The sequence below is a fragment of the Schistocerca gregaria genome, chromosome 2 (genome assembly GCF_023897955.1).
Source record: "Schistocerca gregaria isolate iqSchGreg1 chromosome 2, iqSchGreg1.2, whole genome shotgun sequence".
Lineage (NCBI taxonomy): Eukaryota > Metazoa > Arthropoda > Insecta > Orthoptera > Acrididae > Schistocerca > Schistocerca gregaria.
This window is the reverse complement of record NC_064921.1, coordinates 693,471,866-693,491,491: the sequence shown is the minus strand read 5'-3', so window position 1 is coordinate 693,491,491 and position 19,626 is coordinate 693,471,866. Positions and strand designations below refer to the sequence as shown.

The 19,626-nt window shown below is 42.1% G+C and overlaps 1 protein-coding gene across 1 annotated transcript; it reads left to right on the top strand.

Moving 5' to 3' along the window:
* Nucleotides 1–6,263: 6,263 nt before the first annotated feature.
* On the top strand, nt 6,264–12,246 carry LOC126336324 (defensin-1-like). The gene is made up of 2 exons (XM_049999886.1): nt 6,264–6,389; nt 11,914–12,246. Exons 1-2 carry the CDS (start codon nt 6,320–6,322, stop codon nt 12,078–12,080), a joined length of 237 nt encoding a protein of 78 aa, XP_049855843.1. The 5' UTR covers nt 6,264–6,319; the 3' UTR covers nt 12,081–12,246.
* The last annotated feature ends 7,380 nt before the right edge of the window (nt 12,247–19,626 follow it).

Below are 19,626 nucleotides of genomic sequence, written 5' to 3'. Positions count from 1 at the left end.
ATGTGCCTTTTGCAGATCGAACTAAGGGTGAATGGAGGAACGTACTCTTCAAAGATGAGTTCCAATTCAGCTGTCTGGACAATTTTCCTTTCCCTTTAGTTTGGAGGAAAAATTGTCCGCAATACACTCACAGAAGCATTGTAAATAGGGCACCAGATTGTTGCAAAATCCAAAAATATTCTGGTAGTACGTGAAGTATGCTAGCAAAACACAATCAATGCCTTCTCTGCGCGATAGCAATGGAGACATTATCGAAGACAGTGCTGCCAAAGCAGAGAGCAGCCTGACGAAATTACTTCACAAAAGAAGAGGAAGTTAATATTCGAGAATTAGAAAAAAGAACAGCTGCCAACATGGATAACGTAGAAATAGATACCCTCGGAGTAGCGAAGCAGCTTAAATTACTTAACAAAACGAAGTCTTCCGCTCCAGATTGTATACCAGTCAGGTTCCTTTCAGAGTATGCTTATACAGCAACTGCATGTGTGACAATCATATACAACCGTTTACTCGACGAAAAATCGGTACCCAAAGACCGGAAAATTGCACAGGTCACATCAATATTCAAGAAAGGTACTCCACTAAATTACAGGTCCGTATCATTAACGTCGATATGCAGCACGTTTTTTGAACATATCTTGTGTTCGAACATTATGAATTACATCGAAAGTCTACTGACACACATTTAGCACGGATTTAGAAAACATCGTTCTTGTCAAGCACAACTTACTCTTTGCACTCATGAAGTGTTGAGTGCTATTCACAAGGAATTTCAAATTGTATATATGGTTCTCGGGCGAGACGTCGGATGTCATAGTGAAAACTCCACAATATTTCATCAGCGCAACTGGCCGACATCTTCAGGTGCGACGAACACACTGCTAAGGCATGCCTTATTGTGGAGTTTTCACTATGACATCCGACGTCTCGCCTGAGAACCATATATACAATATGTCCGTAGGGAAAGCCTCAAGCAACAGATTTCAAATTGATTCCGTATTTCTGGATTTCCGGAAGGCTTTTGCCTTTGTACCACAAATGACACTGCACCACACAAGCGGCTTGTAGTGAAATTGCGTGATTATGGAATATGGTCTCAGTTATGTGACTAGACTTGTGATTTCGTGTCATAGAGGTCACAGTTCGTAGTAATTGATGGAAAGTCGTCGAGTAAAACAGAAGTGATTTCTGGCGTTCCCCAGGGTAATGTTATTGGCCCTTCGCTGTTTCTTACTTATATAAACAATTTGGGAGGCTATCTGAGCAGTCATATTAGGTTGTTTGCTGTCGTTTATCGACTAATAAAGTCATCAGAAGATCAGAACAAATTTGAAAAACGATTTGGAAGTGATATCTGAATGGTTGCGAAAATTGGCAGTTGACCCTAAGTAACGAAAAGTGTGACGTCATCCACATAAATGCCCAGAGGAATCAGTTATACGATAAATGAGTCAAATGTTAGGCCCAGCGCTATCGACCGGCCGCCGTGTCATCCTCAGCCCACAACACACAACGGATATGAAGGGGCATGTGGACAGCACACAGCTCTCCCGGCCATATGCCAGTTTACGAGACTGGAGCCACTACTTCTCAATCGAGTAACTCCTCAGTTTGCCTCACAAAGACTGAATGCACCCCGCTTACCAACAGCGCTCGACACACCGGATCGTCGCCCATCCAAGCGCTAGCCCAGCTCGACAGTGCTTAACTTTGGTGATATAACGGGAACCGGTGTTACCAATGTGGCAAGACCTTTGACTAATGGCCGTAAAGTTAACTAAATACCTAGGAATTACTATTACGAATAATTTAATCGGGAAGGATCACATAGAAAATGTAGTAGAAATGACTAACCAAAGACTGCGTTTAATTGGCACTTATAAAATTGAACAGATGCACTAAAGAGACTGCCTACACTACGCTTGTCTGTGCTCTTTTAGAATGCTGCTGCGCGGTGTGGGATCCTTACGAGATAGGATTGACGGAGTATATTGAAAACGTTCAAAGTAGGGTAGCACGTTTTGTATTATCGCGAAATAGGGGAGAGTGTGGCACTGAAATGATACAGGATTTGGGGTGGACATTATTACAACAAAAACGTTTTTCGCTGGGGCGCAATCTTCTCACGCTATTTCAATCACTTGCCTTCTCCTCTGAATGCGAAAATATTTTGTCGACGCCGACCTACGTAGGGAGAAACGATCACCATAATCAAATTAGGGAAATCAGAGGTGGCACGGAAAGATATAGGTGTTCCCTTCTTCCGCGCGCTATGATGGAATAAAGAGAATTGTGAAGGTGGTTCGATGGACCCTCTGGCAAGCACTTAAATGTGATTCTCAGAGTTTCCATGTAGATGTAGATGTAGCGATTGTATACCTGTGTTGAGGTAACCTACATTATTTATAATACTAATAAGTCCAAGCCCTCTGATGCGGTGAAAGCGTTATTAAAAACGCTCGCAGTTGTAAAATGGATTACAATACCAATAGACTGTCATCTTGTAAGGTGTCAGGCAGATCCAACACCTTACATGAAGACCTTGACATGATAAGCAAATCCAGTAGTATGTCACATAGCTCCGAATAAATCGTGACATTAAATTAACCAAAGTAATACGAGTAACGAGTAAGCAAATGGAATACCACAGACTAACACAAGAATGCCTAAATGCATGTCGTACCTTCTCACCGTGAGGCAGATACAGTTCCGAGGGGAGAAACGAGGACAGAAGCCGAGAGCAGAACCGTGTTAAGCTAGAAGGCCCTACGATAAGGGACAGACACCCACGTCGGCAGCCTACCTCTAAGTCTACCACCCGCACGTTTTAGCGTGAGACTTTTTCGCGTCTCGGGTACGTCAAGGACCACCCACCAGCCCATGTTAAAAGCTAGAGCCCTCCAGAAAAACAGTATAGATCTTACGATAACACAAAAAGGGCCACTACCACCAGCAAGTTTTAGCGTGAGACTTTTTCGCGTCTCAGGTACCTCAAGGACTACCCCCCAGCCTATGCTAAAAGATAGAGCCCTTCAGAAGAACAGCATAGATCTTACGATAACGCTAAAAGGACCACACCAGCTGCAGGTTTTAGCGTGAGACTTTTTAGCGTCTCTGTTATGTTGCAAACTTTAAAAACTTTGCCCCACCACGAAAAGTATAACGTTTCTCATTGGATAGACAGAATTTTTGTAGGTGGAGCTTAAGGTTAACATTGAGACCCTGATTGGTCAGATGAAAACATAGCCAGATAGTTTTTTTTAACTAACTTCGGTAAATTGTAGTAAGGAGAAGTTAGAGGTTGAGTTGGTTCCGAGACGGCGAGCTGGATGGCTGCTGCGCCGGCCGCTCCCGCCCTGACGCTGCTTAAACACCGACAAGGTAATGAACGCACGCGATGCCGCATTTTTGAGCGCATAAGGCTTCACTCAGAACTGCAGAAGTCTCATCTGTTACACCCCCTTTTTGCGTAATACTAGTGTCGATCGTTAATTAAAACTCATGGTGTTCACATTTGCCACTTGAAGAACAGATCTGAAACGCGATGATTTTTCTTTTATATAGTTATTGAGAAGCTACATCAGCCACTGTAATTTACGACAAGTTAGATAAGTAATTAAAGATAATTGAGGGTCACTGTAGACCATTTTGATAGTTTTTTCTTCTGTGAAACTTAAATTAAACATAGATTATAGATGTGATATGGCATAGGTCATCCTTCGATCGATTGTAGAACTTGGAAACCCATTCAGGGAATATTCGTTCACATATTTGTTGAACGCAATTGGTTTTTACCATCCTGTATTAAAACATTTCCTTTTATCAATAGTGCAATGTATAAACGATGTTTTGTGAGTAGAATAAAATTTTCAATGGTAAAGTTAACTGCTTTTTCGACGTTATTTTAGCAGCTAACTAAAAGTAGGAAAGCCTTGAACCCTTTCCACTAAATTTAGTTAGTATTAAGATTCTTTTACAGGGAGTGCAGTGGAGCTGACGCTGAGATCATTTAGTATTTGGGTATATCATCGCTACTCTCACTGAACTCTTCTGAAATCTACATGTCATGCGTGGTCTGGCGTCTCCTTACCAGCAGCAGGTCCCAGGTTCAAACTAGTCAGTTCCCTAAAAAACACGCTCAGAGCGTCGTTGCGCGAAAGTGGTAGGGAGACACGATATAAAACAAACAGACGCCACCATCAATGTTTAGAATCTAAAATACCGATGATTGTCGAGATTGAATTTTACGTTCTGCAGATGAATTTTTAGAAAATTTCTGGAAAGTTATAACGGGTTTTTGGGCCAAGACTCGCACACAGGATCTTTCCTATCCGGGCCAATGCTCTTACCGACAGAGCCATACAGGCACTGCTAGAAACCTTCACAAATTCGCTTCCACCATTACCTCTCTCCTACCTTCCAAACTTCACAGGAGCCCATTGGCGTACTGAGCTGACCTAGCACCCCTAAAAGAATTGATACGTTCTGTTGCAACATGAAACGTTCAATCTAGATTCAGGCCCTCAAGCTATAACAGCCATTTCCATACGATATTCTTTCTTGAATGAATACTAATCCGACATTTCTTGAAGAACAATGACTATGAGATTTTGATAGTAGGAAAAGTGAATCAGTGAGAACAAGTCGTGGACAAAACTTGCGTGCCAGACTGAAACTCGAACTTCGGATGTTTGTCCTTCACGGGAAAGTGCTCCACCGACTGAACTTTCCAAGCCAGGCTCGCGATCTGGAACATCGTTTCTTCCCAAAGTGGTAGTCCCGCTAGATACGCAGGAGAACTACGAAGATTTGAATGTGGGAGAAGAGATACACGTCGAAGTGTAGCTCCGAGGGCGGATCGTGAATCGTGCTTAGATAGCTTAGTCTGTAGAGCAGTTTTGTAGGTCCCAATTTCGAATTCTGGTCCGGCACAGACTTTAAATCTTTAGTGACATTTGAAACCAGAGCATTCTCTGCCGCAGGATAAACATTTATTCTCGACGTCGTGAACAGTAATGTTAGAATACTACATAAGTATTGTAGCGCTTGACACAGTCACGTCAATTAAATATTTGGGCGTAACATTGCAGAGCGATATGAAGTGGGACAAGCACGTAATAGCAATTGTGGGGAAGGCGGATAGTCGTCTTCGGTTCATTGGAAGAATTTTGGGAAGAAGTGGTTCACCTGTAAAGGAGACCGCTTAGAAAACACTAATACGACCTATTCTTGAGTAATGCTCGAGCATTTGGGATCCCTATCAGGTCGGATCGAGGGAGGACAGAAGCAATTCAGAGGAGGGCTGCTAGATCTGTTACTGGTAGGTTTTATCATCACGCGAGTGTTACGGAAGTGCTTCAGGAACTCAGGTGGGAGTCTCTGGAGGAAAGGAGGCGTTCTTTTCGTGAATCGCTACTGAGGAAATTTAGAGAACCAGCATTTTAGGCTGACTGCAGGACAGTTTTACTGCCGCCAACTTATATTTCGCGGAAAGACCACAAAGATAAGATAAGAGAGATTAGGGCTCGCACAGAAGCATATAGGTAGTCATTTTTCCCGCGTTCTGTTTCGGAGTGGAACAGGGAGAGATGCTAGTTGTGGAACGAGGTACCCTCCGCCACGCACCGTATGGTGGGCTGCGGAGTATGTATGTAGATGTAGATACAGATGTAGAAGATAGCTCAGCAGATAAGGGCATGGCTCACGAAAGGCAAATTTCCTGATTCGACTCTTGATCCGGTGCACCAGGTTTAATATCTCAGCAAATTGCATTGAGGATAGTGGTTGTAAATACAAGCTTCTGGGTCTGCACTGTACTATAAATAACTACAGAGAAAAACTCAGCAACTAAACTTGGATTTTTTCAGAAGGCGTCTTACGCAATAACCTAGAACAATAATCTCAGGAAGTAAAGGAGAAAAGATGCGCCATCTTCCTTTTTCCTCCTTCCTCCAAAGCCAAATATTTGTAACATGACAGTCACAAATACTGCTATTTCCTACCAACTACTCACTTTCAGAGTTTTTTTTACTGTCGGTGATTCTCCAGCTTTGTTCGGAAAAATTAGGATCGTAGGACGTGCCGAGAAGCTCCCGTGCAGGGTCGTTGCGTAGCTTCCTTTGTAAACAGACAATGTGCACTTCACAAGCAGGTGACGCTGCAGCACAGAATACTGCTAATTGCTTTTTGTTTGCACTGTCTGAGGCGGCTGGGAAGCACCGAGCCCGACTGTGGCCGCTATATATGTCGCCGCATGGCACAGAACAGCATGGTCCAGGTAGGCCGCTGAGACACACATCTCCTGTGAGACGACAGCACCATGAAGACATCGACGCTCGCCTTCCTGTTCGCTCTGCTTGCCGTTGCCAGCATGGCCTCTTCTTCCGCAGGTGAGACAAACTTCATATTTTCAGTATTCGGAACGTCGTATCTGACTCTTGGTGTTGCGACGAACGATTTCATTCTTGTTCTGTTTTGGATATATTTTCCCATATTCTCTACACTTACATAAGCACTCTACAAACTGAATCCAGTATATGACGAAGGATGCCAGGTACCATTATTTTAAATTAAAAATTATTTACGAAGAACGCAACTGGTCATAAATACCAATAAGAATGGCGCACTTCGCTGCCATGAGAGGTTCAGATGGCTGCTCCTTTTCAAATGTATTTATTTGAAGCTAAACATAATGGCACAAAACCAGTCATGTAAACGTAATAAACCATTTCTCGAAGGTATTTGTGAGTAGTTGCAGTCACCCTCATCACTCTTTAATCGAATGTCACCAACAGACTTCAGCAATATTCAACATGGTAAAATAAGATTCAATTTTTTCCTGTGTCATCTTGAAAGAGTCGTTCTAACACGTCTTTAAGGAAGGATGCTACTTGTCATCTCTTTGTAGTCCATACCGCAAGCAAAGTAACTGAAAACAATCGTGCACTTTACGCCAAGGAATCTTCCTTTAGCTTGACGTACTGCTAATACGTCACTCGAAGATGACCATTTGACCGAAACTGCTTATGAGTAAATATTTATTGCAGCCTATTGTGATGGTTCCATGATGTCGTCCGTTAAAAAAATCATGATGAGTTGAACTAAATGGATAGTTTCTTCAAAAGAGGGAATAAAACAAACACCAAGCAAACGTAAAGCACCGGTAATGAAATGTAATAGAATTAAAGGCTGTAGGAATTTGATCAGGAAGTGGGAAGCTAAGAGCAGCAAAATAATAAACGGTGGCCGAAATAGAGAGGATGTAAAACGCAGACTGGAAACAACGAGAAAAACTTTCCTGAAAAAGTGAAAATTTTTATAATTAAACACAAATTTAAACGTTAGCAATTAAGCCTTTTCTGAACGTAATTGTCTAGTGTGCAGCTTTGAAAAGAAACGAAAAACGGACGATAAACAGTACAAAAAAGAAGAGAGCAGATATGTTTGAAATGTTGTGCAACAGAATGATGACGACCGTTAGATGCGTTGGTCGAAGAACTAATGACTAAATACAAAATCGATTTGGGTAAAAAAGAAATTTACGTCATAACTTGACTAAAAGAAGGCCTCAGTTGATACACCCTGAGGCACCAAGGCATCGTCAGTTTTGCAATGGAAGTAGGTGAACGAAAAATTGTGGATAAAGTCTCAGTTACCAACACAGCAAGCCTGTTGAAATAGGTGCAGGTCGCAGTAGCAATAGAGAAGGGGCTTGCTGAGGATAAACTGTCATGGAGAGCTGAAGCCAAACTGTAAATTACGTTAACTACTAATATTGCGTCCATCCAAAACCTGCGAGAAAAGTGATAACGAGGAAATTAGTGTGTTATTGTCTACAGTCTCACGCTCCATTCCATAAAGGGATTTTAGTAAAAAAATTTTTGCTGTTTAAAAACTGCTCGCACTTGAAAGACTCATTCCGTAATGTCTAATCCCTGTACATTTTTTACCGATTTTTAACTTTCCTTTATTAAAAATATGAGTTACCTCATCTCATGACTGCTTAAAATATACAATGGCGAAAAAAAATCGCAGCACCAAAAGAGAGTTGGTAGGTGTGTTTCTACATGTGAAAGATGATGGGTATTCAAATTTCGCACCAGTTAGTTACTTAGTCACTTAGTTACTTTCACGTTCCATGGATAATTTTTCGCGATAACTCGTCATGATGTGGAACGAGTCATTTTACATTCATATTGCAAATTAATTTGTACATCTATTTGTACTATTTTTCCCCGAATTGAAAACAAGATATGAAATTTGAGGTAGCAGTTCCTACCCACCTCCTTTTACACATTAGAAACATAGAAATTCTTCTACAGAATAGAAGGAGTTGTGAAGGAGAAACTTTTTCAATTTATTTTCAAATTTTACCTTGCTGTCTGTTAGACATTTTATATCACTGGGTAATTTTTGTTGCACCGTTGAGCGCCCCTTTCTGTGCTAAAGACAACCTTAATGCTGAGTAATGAATGTCATTTTTTCTTCTAGTATTGTAATTATGTACCTTAGTGTTCCTTTCGAACAGTAGTGGGTTATTTACAACAAACTTCGTGAGGGAATAAATATACTGTGAAGCAATAGTTAGAATGCCGAACTCCTTAGACAGATGTCGACAAGATGATCGCGGGTGAGCACCACATATTACTCTTATAGCGCGTTTTTAGGCCATGAAGACAGTCTTTCTCAGAGATGAGTCACCTAGGACATTATTCCATATGACGTTACTGAATGAAAATGAGCAAAATATCTCATGTTATCGATTTCTTTCTCCCCAAAATTTGCTATAATTCTAAGTTCAAATGTGGCTGAACTAAATAGTTTTAGGAGATCCAATTTAAATTCTCATCAATATGGACACCTAAGAATTTTAAAGTTTCGACCCTATGTATTATTTCATCACCATGTGTTACACTTATCACTGGTGCTGTACCTCTGGTGGTCCAGAACCGAATATGACGTGTCTTTGTGAGATTCAGGGTGAGGGCATTCGCAGAGAACCAATCAATGATACTTTTGAGAACTTTGTCCACCATTTCTGCCATTTCTGTATTTATACTAGGAGTGATTACAATACTGGTATCATCTGCAAAAAGAACTAATTCTGCTTGTTCTATATTAGTCGGTAGTTCATTTACGTAGATGAGAAAAAGTTTTGGGCCTAAGACTGAGCCTTGGGGAATCCCATACGTGATTTCTCCTCAGTCAGAATTATGTTCCTGGATTCTGTTGGTTGGATTACTACTAAGTACAACTTTCTGCATTCTTTTGGTTGAGTATGACATGATCCATTTTTCGGCTATACCATCTACCCCACTGAACTTCAATTTATCTAGGAGTGTACTATGATTCACACAATCAAATGCCTTGTATAGGTCACAGAAATTTTGTTATTTAATGCTTGTAATATCTGGTGTGTGAACATGTAAATGGCATCCTCAGTAGAACAACGCTTCTAAAACCCAAACTGTGATTTGCTGAAGGTAATACTGTTGCCAAGGAGAAATACTACTCTAGAATACATCAGCTACTTAAAAAAGTTTGTAAAATTATGTCAGCAGTGAAACAGGTCTGTAGTTACTGACGTCTCTCTTATCACTTTTCTTAAAGAGGGGTTTGACAACGATGTATTTTAGTCTCTCTGGAAAAATGACTTGCGTTAGTAATGCATTACATATTTCGGACAATACCGGACTTATCATATGTGAATAAATCTTGATTGCTCTATTGGAAACACCAACAAAACCAGAAGAGGCTGCCTCGCGGGGTAGCCGAACGGTCTAGACGCCTTGCCACGGCTTACACTGCTGCCCCCGTCGGAAGTTCGAATCCTCCCTCCGACATGGGTGTGTGTGTGTTGTCCTTAGCGTAAGTTTAGTTTCAGTTAGATTAAGTAGTGTGTAGTGTGTAAGCTTAGGGACCAATGACCTCAGCAGTTTGGTCCCATAATACCTTACCATAAATTTCCATTTTTTTCAGAAGAGCTTTTATTCTTGAGAGAATGTATGATCCTCTTAACTTCAGAAACAGAAATTGGTGGTACATTCATACGATGTAATTTCATGAGAGTTACTTCTTCAACATATTGCTGTGATCTTTCTCTTGAATTGTTGGTCCCTATGCTTTTTACTATGTTTAAGAAATGATTATTAAATACATTTACTACATGTGACTTGTCATTTATAACCCTTCCATTCAATTCAATAGTAATGTTATCCTCTTCTGTGGTTGGTTGTTCTGTCTCTTGCTTCACTGTATTCCGTAATGACTTTGTTGTCAGACGTACTGATTTCTGACATTATGTGCATGTTTCTTGATTCTTTAATAACTAATCATAGTATTTTTGAGTAGTTTTTGTAATGCGCAACTACTGCAGGGTGTCTACTTAAAATCTTGCCAAAAGATACATTTCCCTTTTTCTTTCACAAGCTACTGTAATCCCCTCAGTGATCCATGGTCTTTTAGCCGAGCGGTCTAGGGCGCTGCCGTCATGGACTGTGCGGCTGGTCCCGGCGGAGGTTCGAGTCCTCCCTCGGGCATGGCTGTGTGTGTTTGTCCTTAGGATAATTCAGATTAAGTAGTGTGTAAGCTTAGGGACTGATGACCTTAGCAGTTAAGTCCCATAAGATTTCACACACATTTGAACATTTTTTGTGCTGCTTAGAAGTAGGCCAGTTGAGACCCTGCAACCAACCTGTCTGCATGCTAGACACACTGTACCAGGAAGTGGAGTTGTGGCCTGGGGTGCGATTTCGTATGACGCAGGAATACTCTCATGGGTATCTCTCGCACCCCGATTACAAATTTGAACGTCAGTCTGCTGGTTCGACCTGTTGTGTTTGCATTACTTTTTCCGAAAGGATAACGCTTGCCACATACAGTGTCGACATGTTGCCTTGGCTTGCTTGATCACCACATCAATTTCCAATTGAGCACATATGGGACATCATCGGACAACAACTCTAGCGTCATCCACAAACAGCACTGACGTCTCTGCAATGCAATAAACATGAAACTCCATCCCACAAACTGATATCCGCCGCCTGTAAAACGTGATGCACGCAAGTCTGCACTATGGCGGTTACACAGCTTATTAATGTGTACCACCATTTCACATTTGCAGTGGCTTATCGCGTGCTTACATTACCCTGTGATCTTACAATGATAATCACTTAAATATGCTACCTAGTTAAATGTATGCTAGAAATTTTATTACTCTACCTTAATTTTAGTTCACTGTTTTTTTTCTCTTTTCTTTTTACATCGGTGTATCGGTGTGATCGAAAAGGACATCATGTGGCCTGACAACCTAGAAGGTTTTATTTTCAGTGTTCATGAAACATTGTAAGCAGATTTTCGTGGATGGTATCTACCTTCGAGTGTCTGCCAGTTCAAACTTTTCAGTCCCTCTGTGACACTCTCCCATAGTTAAAATAAATCTGTGGTAATTTGTGCTGTCCATCTTCGTATACTTTCTACATCCCGCGCACTTGAATGACATTCTAGGATGTTTCATAGGACATCTTTAAGCCATCTCCTTTGCAGTTAGAGGGCATTTTTCTAGTGTAATAGCAATGAACCGAAGTCTGCCACCTGCGTTACCTCCTACTGAACCTATGCGTCCATTCCGTTGTACATCTACGTTGTTGCCCAGCTAAGCCTAATCATATTTCAGGTAAGAACAATATAAGACAAAAATTTTAATGAGTCGTCTGCAACTGTTACTGGGAACAGGACAGCTCAACTTCAAAAATCTCATATATGACTGAAAGAGTGATTGATAAATGTTAGGATCACGTATTTGGAGCTCTACATACATGATCACATTTTTGTGCTCTTCTTCGAAGGCGGTTGTGACTTTCTGTTGATAATATATTAAGTACCTGCTGTTAATCATTCTGTTGTCCTTTCCAGCACCAGTGGAGGAGGAGCACCACGGCGACCGCCACGTGCGCTTCACGTGTGACGCGCTGAGCGCCTTTGGGGTGGCAGACTCGGCTTGCGCCGTCCACTGCGTCGCGATGAACAAAGGCTACAAGGGCGGGCACTGCAAGGAGGGCGTCTGCCACTGCCGCAAGTAGGGAGCCGACAGCAGTGGAGCACCACCTCTGATCAATCGTTAACATGCCTGCTTCGCCAGTAAACTGTCCAAAACTGTACTGAATACTTGCTGTACATATCTGTTCCTTTTTATGTGCAACACTCTTGTAATGAACCAATACAAATAAAGAACATGCGTGAGGGGTAGCTGATGTTTCATTTGTATATCTGCCGCACAAACACCAAAAACAATCTCAGTGTTACCTCGAAATGCAAGTCGAATAAAGGGAGGGTCGCAAGAAGTGATGAAACAGTCTCTCCTCTTGAGCCTGTCGCATACTAATGTTACTAAATACACAAGACTCCCGTTCCGTTCATTGCTATGACAGTAGGAAAATGCCCTCTGAATACAAGGGACATGGCGACAGATGTCCTCGCGGCGTAACTGTTATTTTATGTCTCGGGGATGTCCCAAGAGCACCTATGAGAATTACTCAGAAGTTGTGAGTTTCGGGTTCCGCTGTATAGGTCAGGAGTCCACTACACACAGCAGGCGATTACACGGGTAGCAGGGGTTGTGTGGCGTTGACTGGGCGGTTTTTTAGGTTAGATGGCCTCAGGCAAGTACAGAAAGGGCAACAGCCTCAAGGGGTGTGGGGCAAAGTCAGGACATGCGGGGACCAACCAGCAATTGGTATTGTAATTGTAATTTGTCGAAGCTGCGTTGGTAAAGTACCAGAACTCCAAACGCTGATAGAAAGCACCGAATCTGAAATCGTTATAGGTACGGAAAGCTGGCTGAAACCAGAGATAAATTCTGCCGAAATTTTTACAGAGGCACAGACGGTGTTTAGAAAGGATAGATTGCATGCAACCCGTGGTGGCGTGTTTGTCGCTCTTAGTAGTAGTTTATCCTGTAGTGAAATAGAACTGGATAGTCCCTGTGAATAATTATGGGTGGAGGTTATACTCAACAACCGAGCTAGGTTAACAATTGGCTCCCTTTACCTACCTCCTGTCACAGTAGCATTAGTGGCAGAACAACTGAGAGAAAATCTGAAATACATCTCACATAAATTTCCTAAGCATATTATAGTCTTAGGTGGAGATTTCAATTTACCAGATATAGACTGGGACACTCAGATGTTTAGGATGGGTGGTAAGGACAGAGCATCGCGTGACATTATACTGAGTACACTATCCGAAAATTACATCGAGCAATTAAACAGAGAACATACTCGTGGATATAACATCTTGGACCTACTGATAACAGACCCGAACGTTTCGACTCTGTTAGCGCAGAACAGGGAATCAGTGATCATAAGGCCGTTGCAGCATCCCTGAATATGGATGTAAATAGAAATGATAAAAGAGGGAGGAAGGTTTATCTGTTTAGCAAGAGTAATAGGAAGCAGATTTCAGACTACCTAACAGATCAAAACGAAAATTTCTCTTCCGACACTGACAACGTTGTGTGTTTGTGGAAAAAGTTCAAGGCAATCGTAAAATGCGTTTTAGATAGTAAAACTGTGAGGGACGGGAAAAACCCATCGTGGTTCAACAACAAATTTAGGAAAGTACTGCGAAAGCAAAGTGAGAGTCACTGCAAATTTAAACGTAGCCAAACACAAGCTAAACGGTGTCAAAGTTAGCGTAAGGAGGGCTATGCGTGAAGCATTCAGTGAATTCGAAAGTAAAATTCTATGAACCGACTTGACAGAAAATCTTAGGAAGTTCTGGTCTTACGTTAAATCAGTAAGTGGATCGAAACAGCATATCCAAACACTCTGAGATGATAATGGCATTTAAACAGAGGATGACACACGTAAAGCTGAAATACTAAACACCTTTTTCCAAAGCTGTTTCACAGAGGTAGACCGCACTTCAGTTCCTTCTCTAAATCCTCCCACGAACGAAAAATTATCTGACATCGAAATAAGTGTCCAAGGAATAGAAAAGCAACTGAAATCACTCAACAGTGTAAGTCCACTGGACCTTAAGGGATACCGATTCGATTCTACACAGAGTACGCGAAAGAACTTGCCCCCTTCTAACAGCCGTGTACTGCAAGTCTGTAGAGGAACGGAAGGTTTTAAATGATTGGAAAAGAGTCCACAGGTAGTTCCAGTTTTCAAGAAGGGTCACCGAGCAGATGCGTAAAACTGTAGGCCTATATCTCTGACATCAAAAAATTTTAGAACATGTTTTTTTCTCGCGTATGATGTCATTTCTGGAAACCCAGAATCTACTCTGTACGAATTAACATGGATTCCGGAAACAGCGATCTTGTGCGACCCAACTCGCTTTATTTGTTCAAGAGACCCAAAAAATACTAGCTACAGGCTCCCAGGTGGATGCCATTTTCCTTGACTTCCGGAAGGCGTTCGATACATTTCCGCACTGTCGCCTGATAAACAAAGTAAGATCCTGTGGCTGGATTGAAGAGTTTTTAGCAAACAGAACACAGCATGTTGTTCTCAATGGAGAGACATCTACAGACCTTAAATTAAACTCTGGCGTGCCACAGGAGAGTATTATGGGACCATTGCTTTACACGATATATATAAATGTCCTCGTAGATAATGTCGGAAGTTCCATGCGGATTTTCGCGGATGATGCTGTAGTATACAGAGAAGTTGCAGCATTAGAAAATTGCAGTGAAATTCAGGAAGATCTACAGCAGATAGGTACTTGGTGTAGGGAGTGGAAACTGACCCTTAAAATAGACAAATGTAATGTATTGCCAATACATAGAAAGAAGGACTCTTTATTATATGATATCGGAACAAACACTGGTATCAGTTACTTCTGTAAAAAATCTGGGGGTATACGTGCGGAACGATTTGAAGTGGAATCATCATATAAAATTAATGGTTGGTAAGGCGGATGTTAGGTAGAGATTCATTGGGAGACTCCTTAGAAAGCGTAGTCCATCAACAAAGGAGGTGGCTTACAAAACACTCGTTTGGCCTATACTTGAGTATTCCAAAGAAGAGCGGCGCGTTTCGTCACAGGGTTATTTGGTAAGCGTGATAGCTTTCGGAGATGTTTAGCAAACTCAAGTGGCAGCCTCTGTAAGAGAGCTGCTCTGCATCGCGGTGTAGCTTGCTGTCCTGGTTTCGAGAGAGTGCGTGTCTGGATGAGGTATCGAATATATTACTTCCCCCTACTTATACCTCCCGAGGAGATCACGAATGTAAAACTAGAGAGATTCGATCGCTCAGGGAGGCTTTCCGGCAGTCGTTCTTCCCGCGAACCATACGCGACTGGAACAGAAAAGGGAGGTAACGACAGTGGCACGTTAAGTGCCCTCCACCACACACCGTTAGGTGGCTTGGGGACTATAAATGTAGATGTAGATGTAGCCTAGGAGGAAAGCCGTTTCGAATCCTGGTGGTGAATGAAATTTTTACTGCCAGCATTTGGCCGGAAATGGGAGGGGAGATGATGACATAAAGGTCCTACTCACTGGATTTTGCACCAATGTGGTAGATTACATTCCGTGACTCTCCGAAATGTATCGTCGAGTGAGGGCGTGTGACACTGTCGAACACCTTTCTGCTTCTGTTGCATTCCTGAAATCCTGGCCATCGGATGTTATCCCAGTGGCCCCTTTGATGCTATTCACGAGGAGTAGGCAACGTGTTGGCACCGGGTTTCACCGTTTCATTTTTCCCATCGTCTGCAACACGAAAACGACGCTACACTAAACACACACACACAGAGAGAGATATTACAGTCAACTGCACCTAACAGACACATTTACGCACTCACCGTAAAACTTCGCGAAGGAAAGTTTCCTACGGATGGGAAGGTTAGGGCAAACCTTTCCAATTAAGTGACTGAAACTAACCTTCGGGCTCTCCTTGCCATAAGACTCTACTTTACCATCCATAAATTAAGTTTCCCAACTTTTTTTTAAAGTAAACTTAATTATCATGAGAACAGTCACATGATGGCTGGATAAGACTCGATTGTTGTCAGTAGCATTATAGCAGCGGCTGAAGATGCTGGCACTTATTCTTTTCTCGCTTGACTGTGATGAAGTTTCCTGATGAAGTTTTGTCATCTGTGTCAGGTGCTCGGACCGAGGGTCATGAACAAATAGATAGTGTGTCGCTGATGTAGATATTTTCCGAAAGTTATCAGGGTGTCTACTTGGAAGAGAGCTAAGGAGCACCGCCCCTCATCAATGACGACGTAGTGAATCTGGTATGGCAGCACATTGTGGAGAACCGTTGCACCCACAGTGTGGATCACAGCAGCCATTTTACGCAGGTATTGCGACGCTCGTTACATGAACTTGTTGCTAAGCATATGCTGTTCAGGAAAGTGAGTGCTGGATAAGTGTCGGAAAACCTGACACCCAAACGCAAACTTTATAGCTTAGGGGCAGCGTAAATATTTCTGTAGCGTTAACATGACGAGGGCGACGAGTCAGGGGCGCTAAGACGTAGACTGCTCACTTCAGCCCAGAAACCGAGCAGCAGTCGTCACTGTCCATCTCTGGTCAAAACGAAGTTCACACAGGCTGTATCTTTCAGAAAGTGATGTGTGCGGTGTTCTGCGACGGACATTCTGCACATCGACTTTCTGCCCAGGTCTGAAAGAGTTAACGCTGACCGTTATTATGAAACACTAAGGATATTTGGAATGGCCATTAAAACAAGAGCCGTGGAATTCTGAGGGCAGGTGTTGTGATGATACATGACAAAGGTCGCCCATATACGACTCGGCACATCATCCACCTTACAGTCCTGACCTTTCTCTGTTATTTCCATCTTTTGTTGCACCTATAAGATTTTCTATCCTGTCAGCTTTCTCACCCTGACAAAGAGCTGAAGATGACTGTCGCACGCTGGTTCATTTCCTGCGCAGGAGACTTGCATGAAAAGAAATACGAAAGTCGATATCACAATATGACAAGTGTCTCAGGTTTGGTGGTTATTACATCGAAAAATAGCTGAAGTATTGCTTTATCTGTTGACGAGAAAGTTTTTCGTATAGTTGTTTCCTTTTCTTTAAAAAATGGGAAAATATCTAGATTACCTTTGAATGTTCAGCTACTGATAAAAGGTAGTTGTGACCATTCGTATTTACAGATGCATTAAACACGGTGTACGTGTCTGGTCCAGCTTGGCTGCTTCTCTACATTAGGAATGTTTTGTCTAATATCTTTACAGTCTTCGTAGGTGAAACAAAGTTGACAGAGAGCAGGAAAATTTATTGATAAGAAGCTAAGCCATGAAAAGCACAATTTTACTAGCTTAGCTTTTTTCAGAAGTAGAATTTCACAACACAAAATTTCTGAAGAAGCAAATCTCAAAATCTAATAGGAGAACAACTTTTTAAAAGCAACGAAAGGGTTGAGATAGCTAAATGCAATAATTAAGTAGCTCTTACTTGTTAGCTTAGTCATTCACAGAAATGAAATTTCAGAATTTACAATTTCTTAAAAACAAATCTCAATATTTAATAAAAGTACAATACTTAGCAAATAATGAATGCCTCAAATAACTTACTAAAGTGGTTAAATAACTTTTACTTCAGCACATTTATGAGATGATGACATAAAAAAGGGCACTGGGACCTTGGAATAGCACTAACAATCAGACAGGATAACAAACGATACAGAACTATAACAGAGAGATAAATACAATTAAGGATAAACAATTACATCATTGAAAGAATTTACACAACCAGTAAGATTTGCCTTCAAAGAGAACAGGGGGAGGACGGAGGAGTGGGATACATTAAAATAGTAAACACTGTTCTCAACAATTAGTGGCCGACAAAAAGGGAGGTGAGCATGCAAGTAACCTATTAACCATGACATGCAGGAAGGGTGTAGTTCAGTGTCACTTTTTGAGTGACATCCGAAGTAAGTGTAACAGAAAGTCATCACCGTAAAATTATTCTTCTATGATAGTCCTGGAGTAACATAGCCTTCTGCGCCGTGTGCCAAACTTAATGCGCTAGCAGTAACTTCGTCTTCAAGACGCTGTACTAAGTTAACAGCCAGGCCAGGATTTCAGGAATGCAACAGAAGCAGAAAGGCGACAAAACGAACTTGCTCACCAGGCCTCAACACGGAGTCACGTGGCGATGTACCACGCCTGCACCATCACCGATGACAGAGTCACAAGTCACTCCGGGATAGGACTGTCCCAGAAATCTCGAGCGATCCTCGTAAGTCTCGAACGGGCCGACTGCCCTTTGTGGCCGCAGAAGGCACATACGTTCCCGCCAGTGAAGAAAAGATAAACTCGCATTTACTATCGATCCCACGCATTATGCAACGAGGAGTTGAAGACAGAATAAGGCGGATAATAACTGTCGCTGAAATTTCTACATCTACGTCTACATCAGTGTTGAGCGAGCCACCTTAAGGTACGTGGCAGGTGGCACATTGCGTACAACTGTCACTTCCTCTATTTCCGGTTCCAGTCGTGAATCGTGAACGAGAAGAACGTGAGAGCTCGAATCTCTGCAATTTTGGCTTCATGGTCTGTTTGTAATATATAGGAAGGGGCGACATCTATTGAAGCGTCAGGCATTGGAGTTATGTGAGCGGGGTGATGGCTTCGCACACGCTAAACGAACCTGAGCGCTGCTCTTCTTTGGATCATCTCCATTTCACCTGTCAGACATGTTTGGAAAAGGTACTAGACCGACGAGAAATACTGAAACATCATTAAAACAAGAGTTCTGTAAACTACCTCCATCATGGGTGGAGGATTCTTCCAACGAATCTCAGTCTTCATCTTTAATTCATATGATTACTTTACTACTACAGTACCATCTTGAGTCGCATCGTACAAATGCTCCCAGAACGTTTATGGGTGTGGCTGCTTCCAGCGACATAATAACGACTCTTTCCGCCCGTTTGTGAGCAGTACACTGTATTTCTTTATGCTGAGCGTCAACTATCAATCTCTGCACCAAGGGTCGATTATCTGCAGGTCTTCTTGCATTTCGCAACTATCTTCCAGCGCTGCGTTGCGTTATTTACAGCCTACATCATCAATCGCGAGCAGACTCTTGGAGTTTCCGACAATATGTGTGAGGGCAAAAATATATGTTATGTTCAGTAATGGTCCTACAGCAGTTCCTTGGAGTACGCCTGAGGCTAATTTTACATCTGAAGATTTCACTGACTTATGAATGACATAACGGTAGTCATTTTCCTGCGTAGGTGTTTTATTTTGAAACAACAGCTTTATATTATTAAAAGCTGCTCGCGGCCACACGTTGTCAGTCTGGTTAAATGGAAAAAAAGAGAACGCACAAATTTCTAATACACCTGGCAATTGGTTATGGGCCCTAATCTCTTTCCCACACTGCCTGTCTGCGTCTCCTCCTCCTTCCCCCTCTCATTATCCTTTACTCATACTGAATGTGTATCATCTCCTCCCTCCTCCTTAGCAGCACGGGATTATCCGAGCGGTCAAGGGGCGCTGCAGTCATGGACTGTGCAGTTGGTCCCGGCGGAGGTTCGAGTCCTCCCTCAGGCGTGGGTGTATGTGTTTGTCCTTAGGGTAATTTAGTTTAAGTAGTGTGTAAGATTAGTGACTGATGACCTTAGCA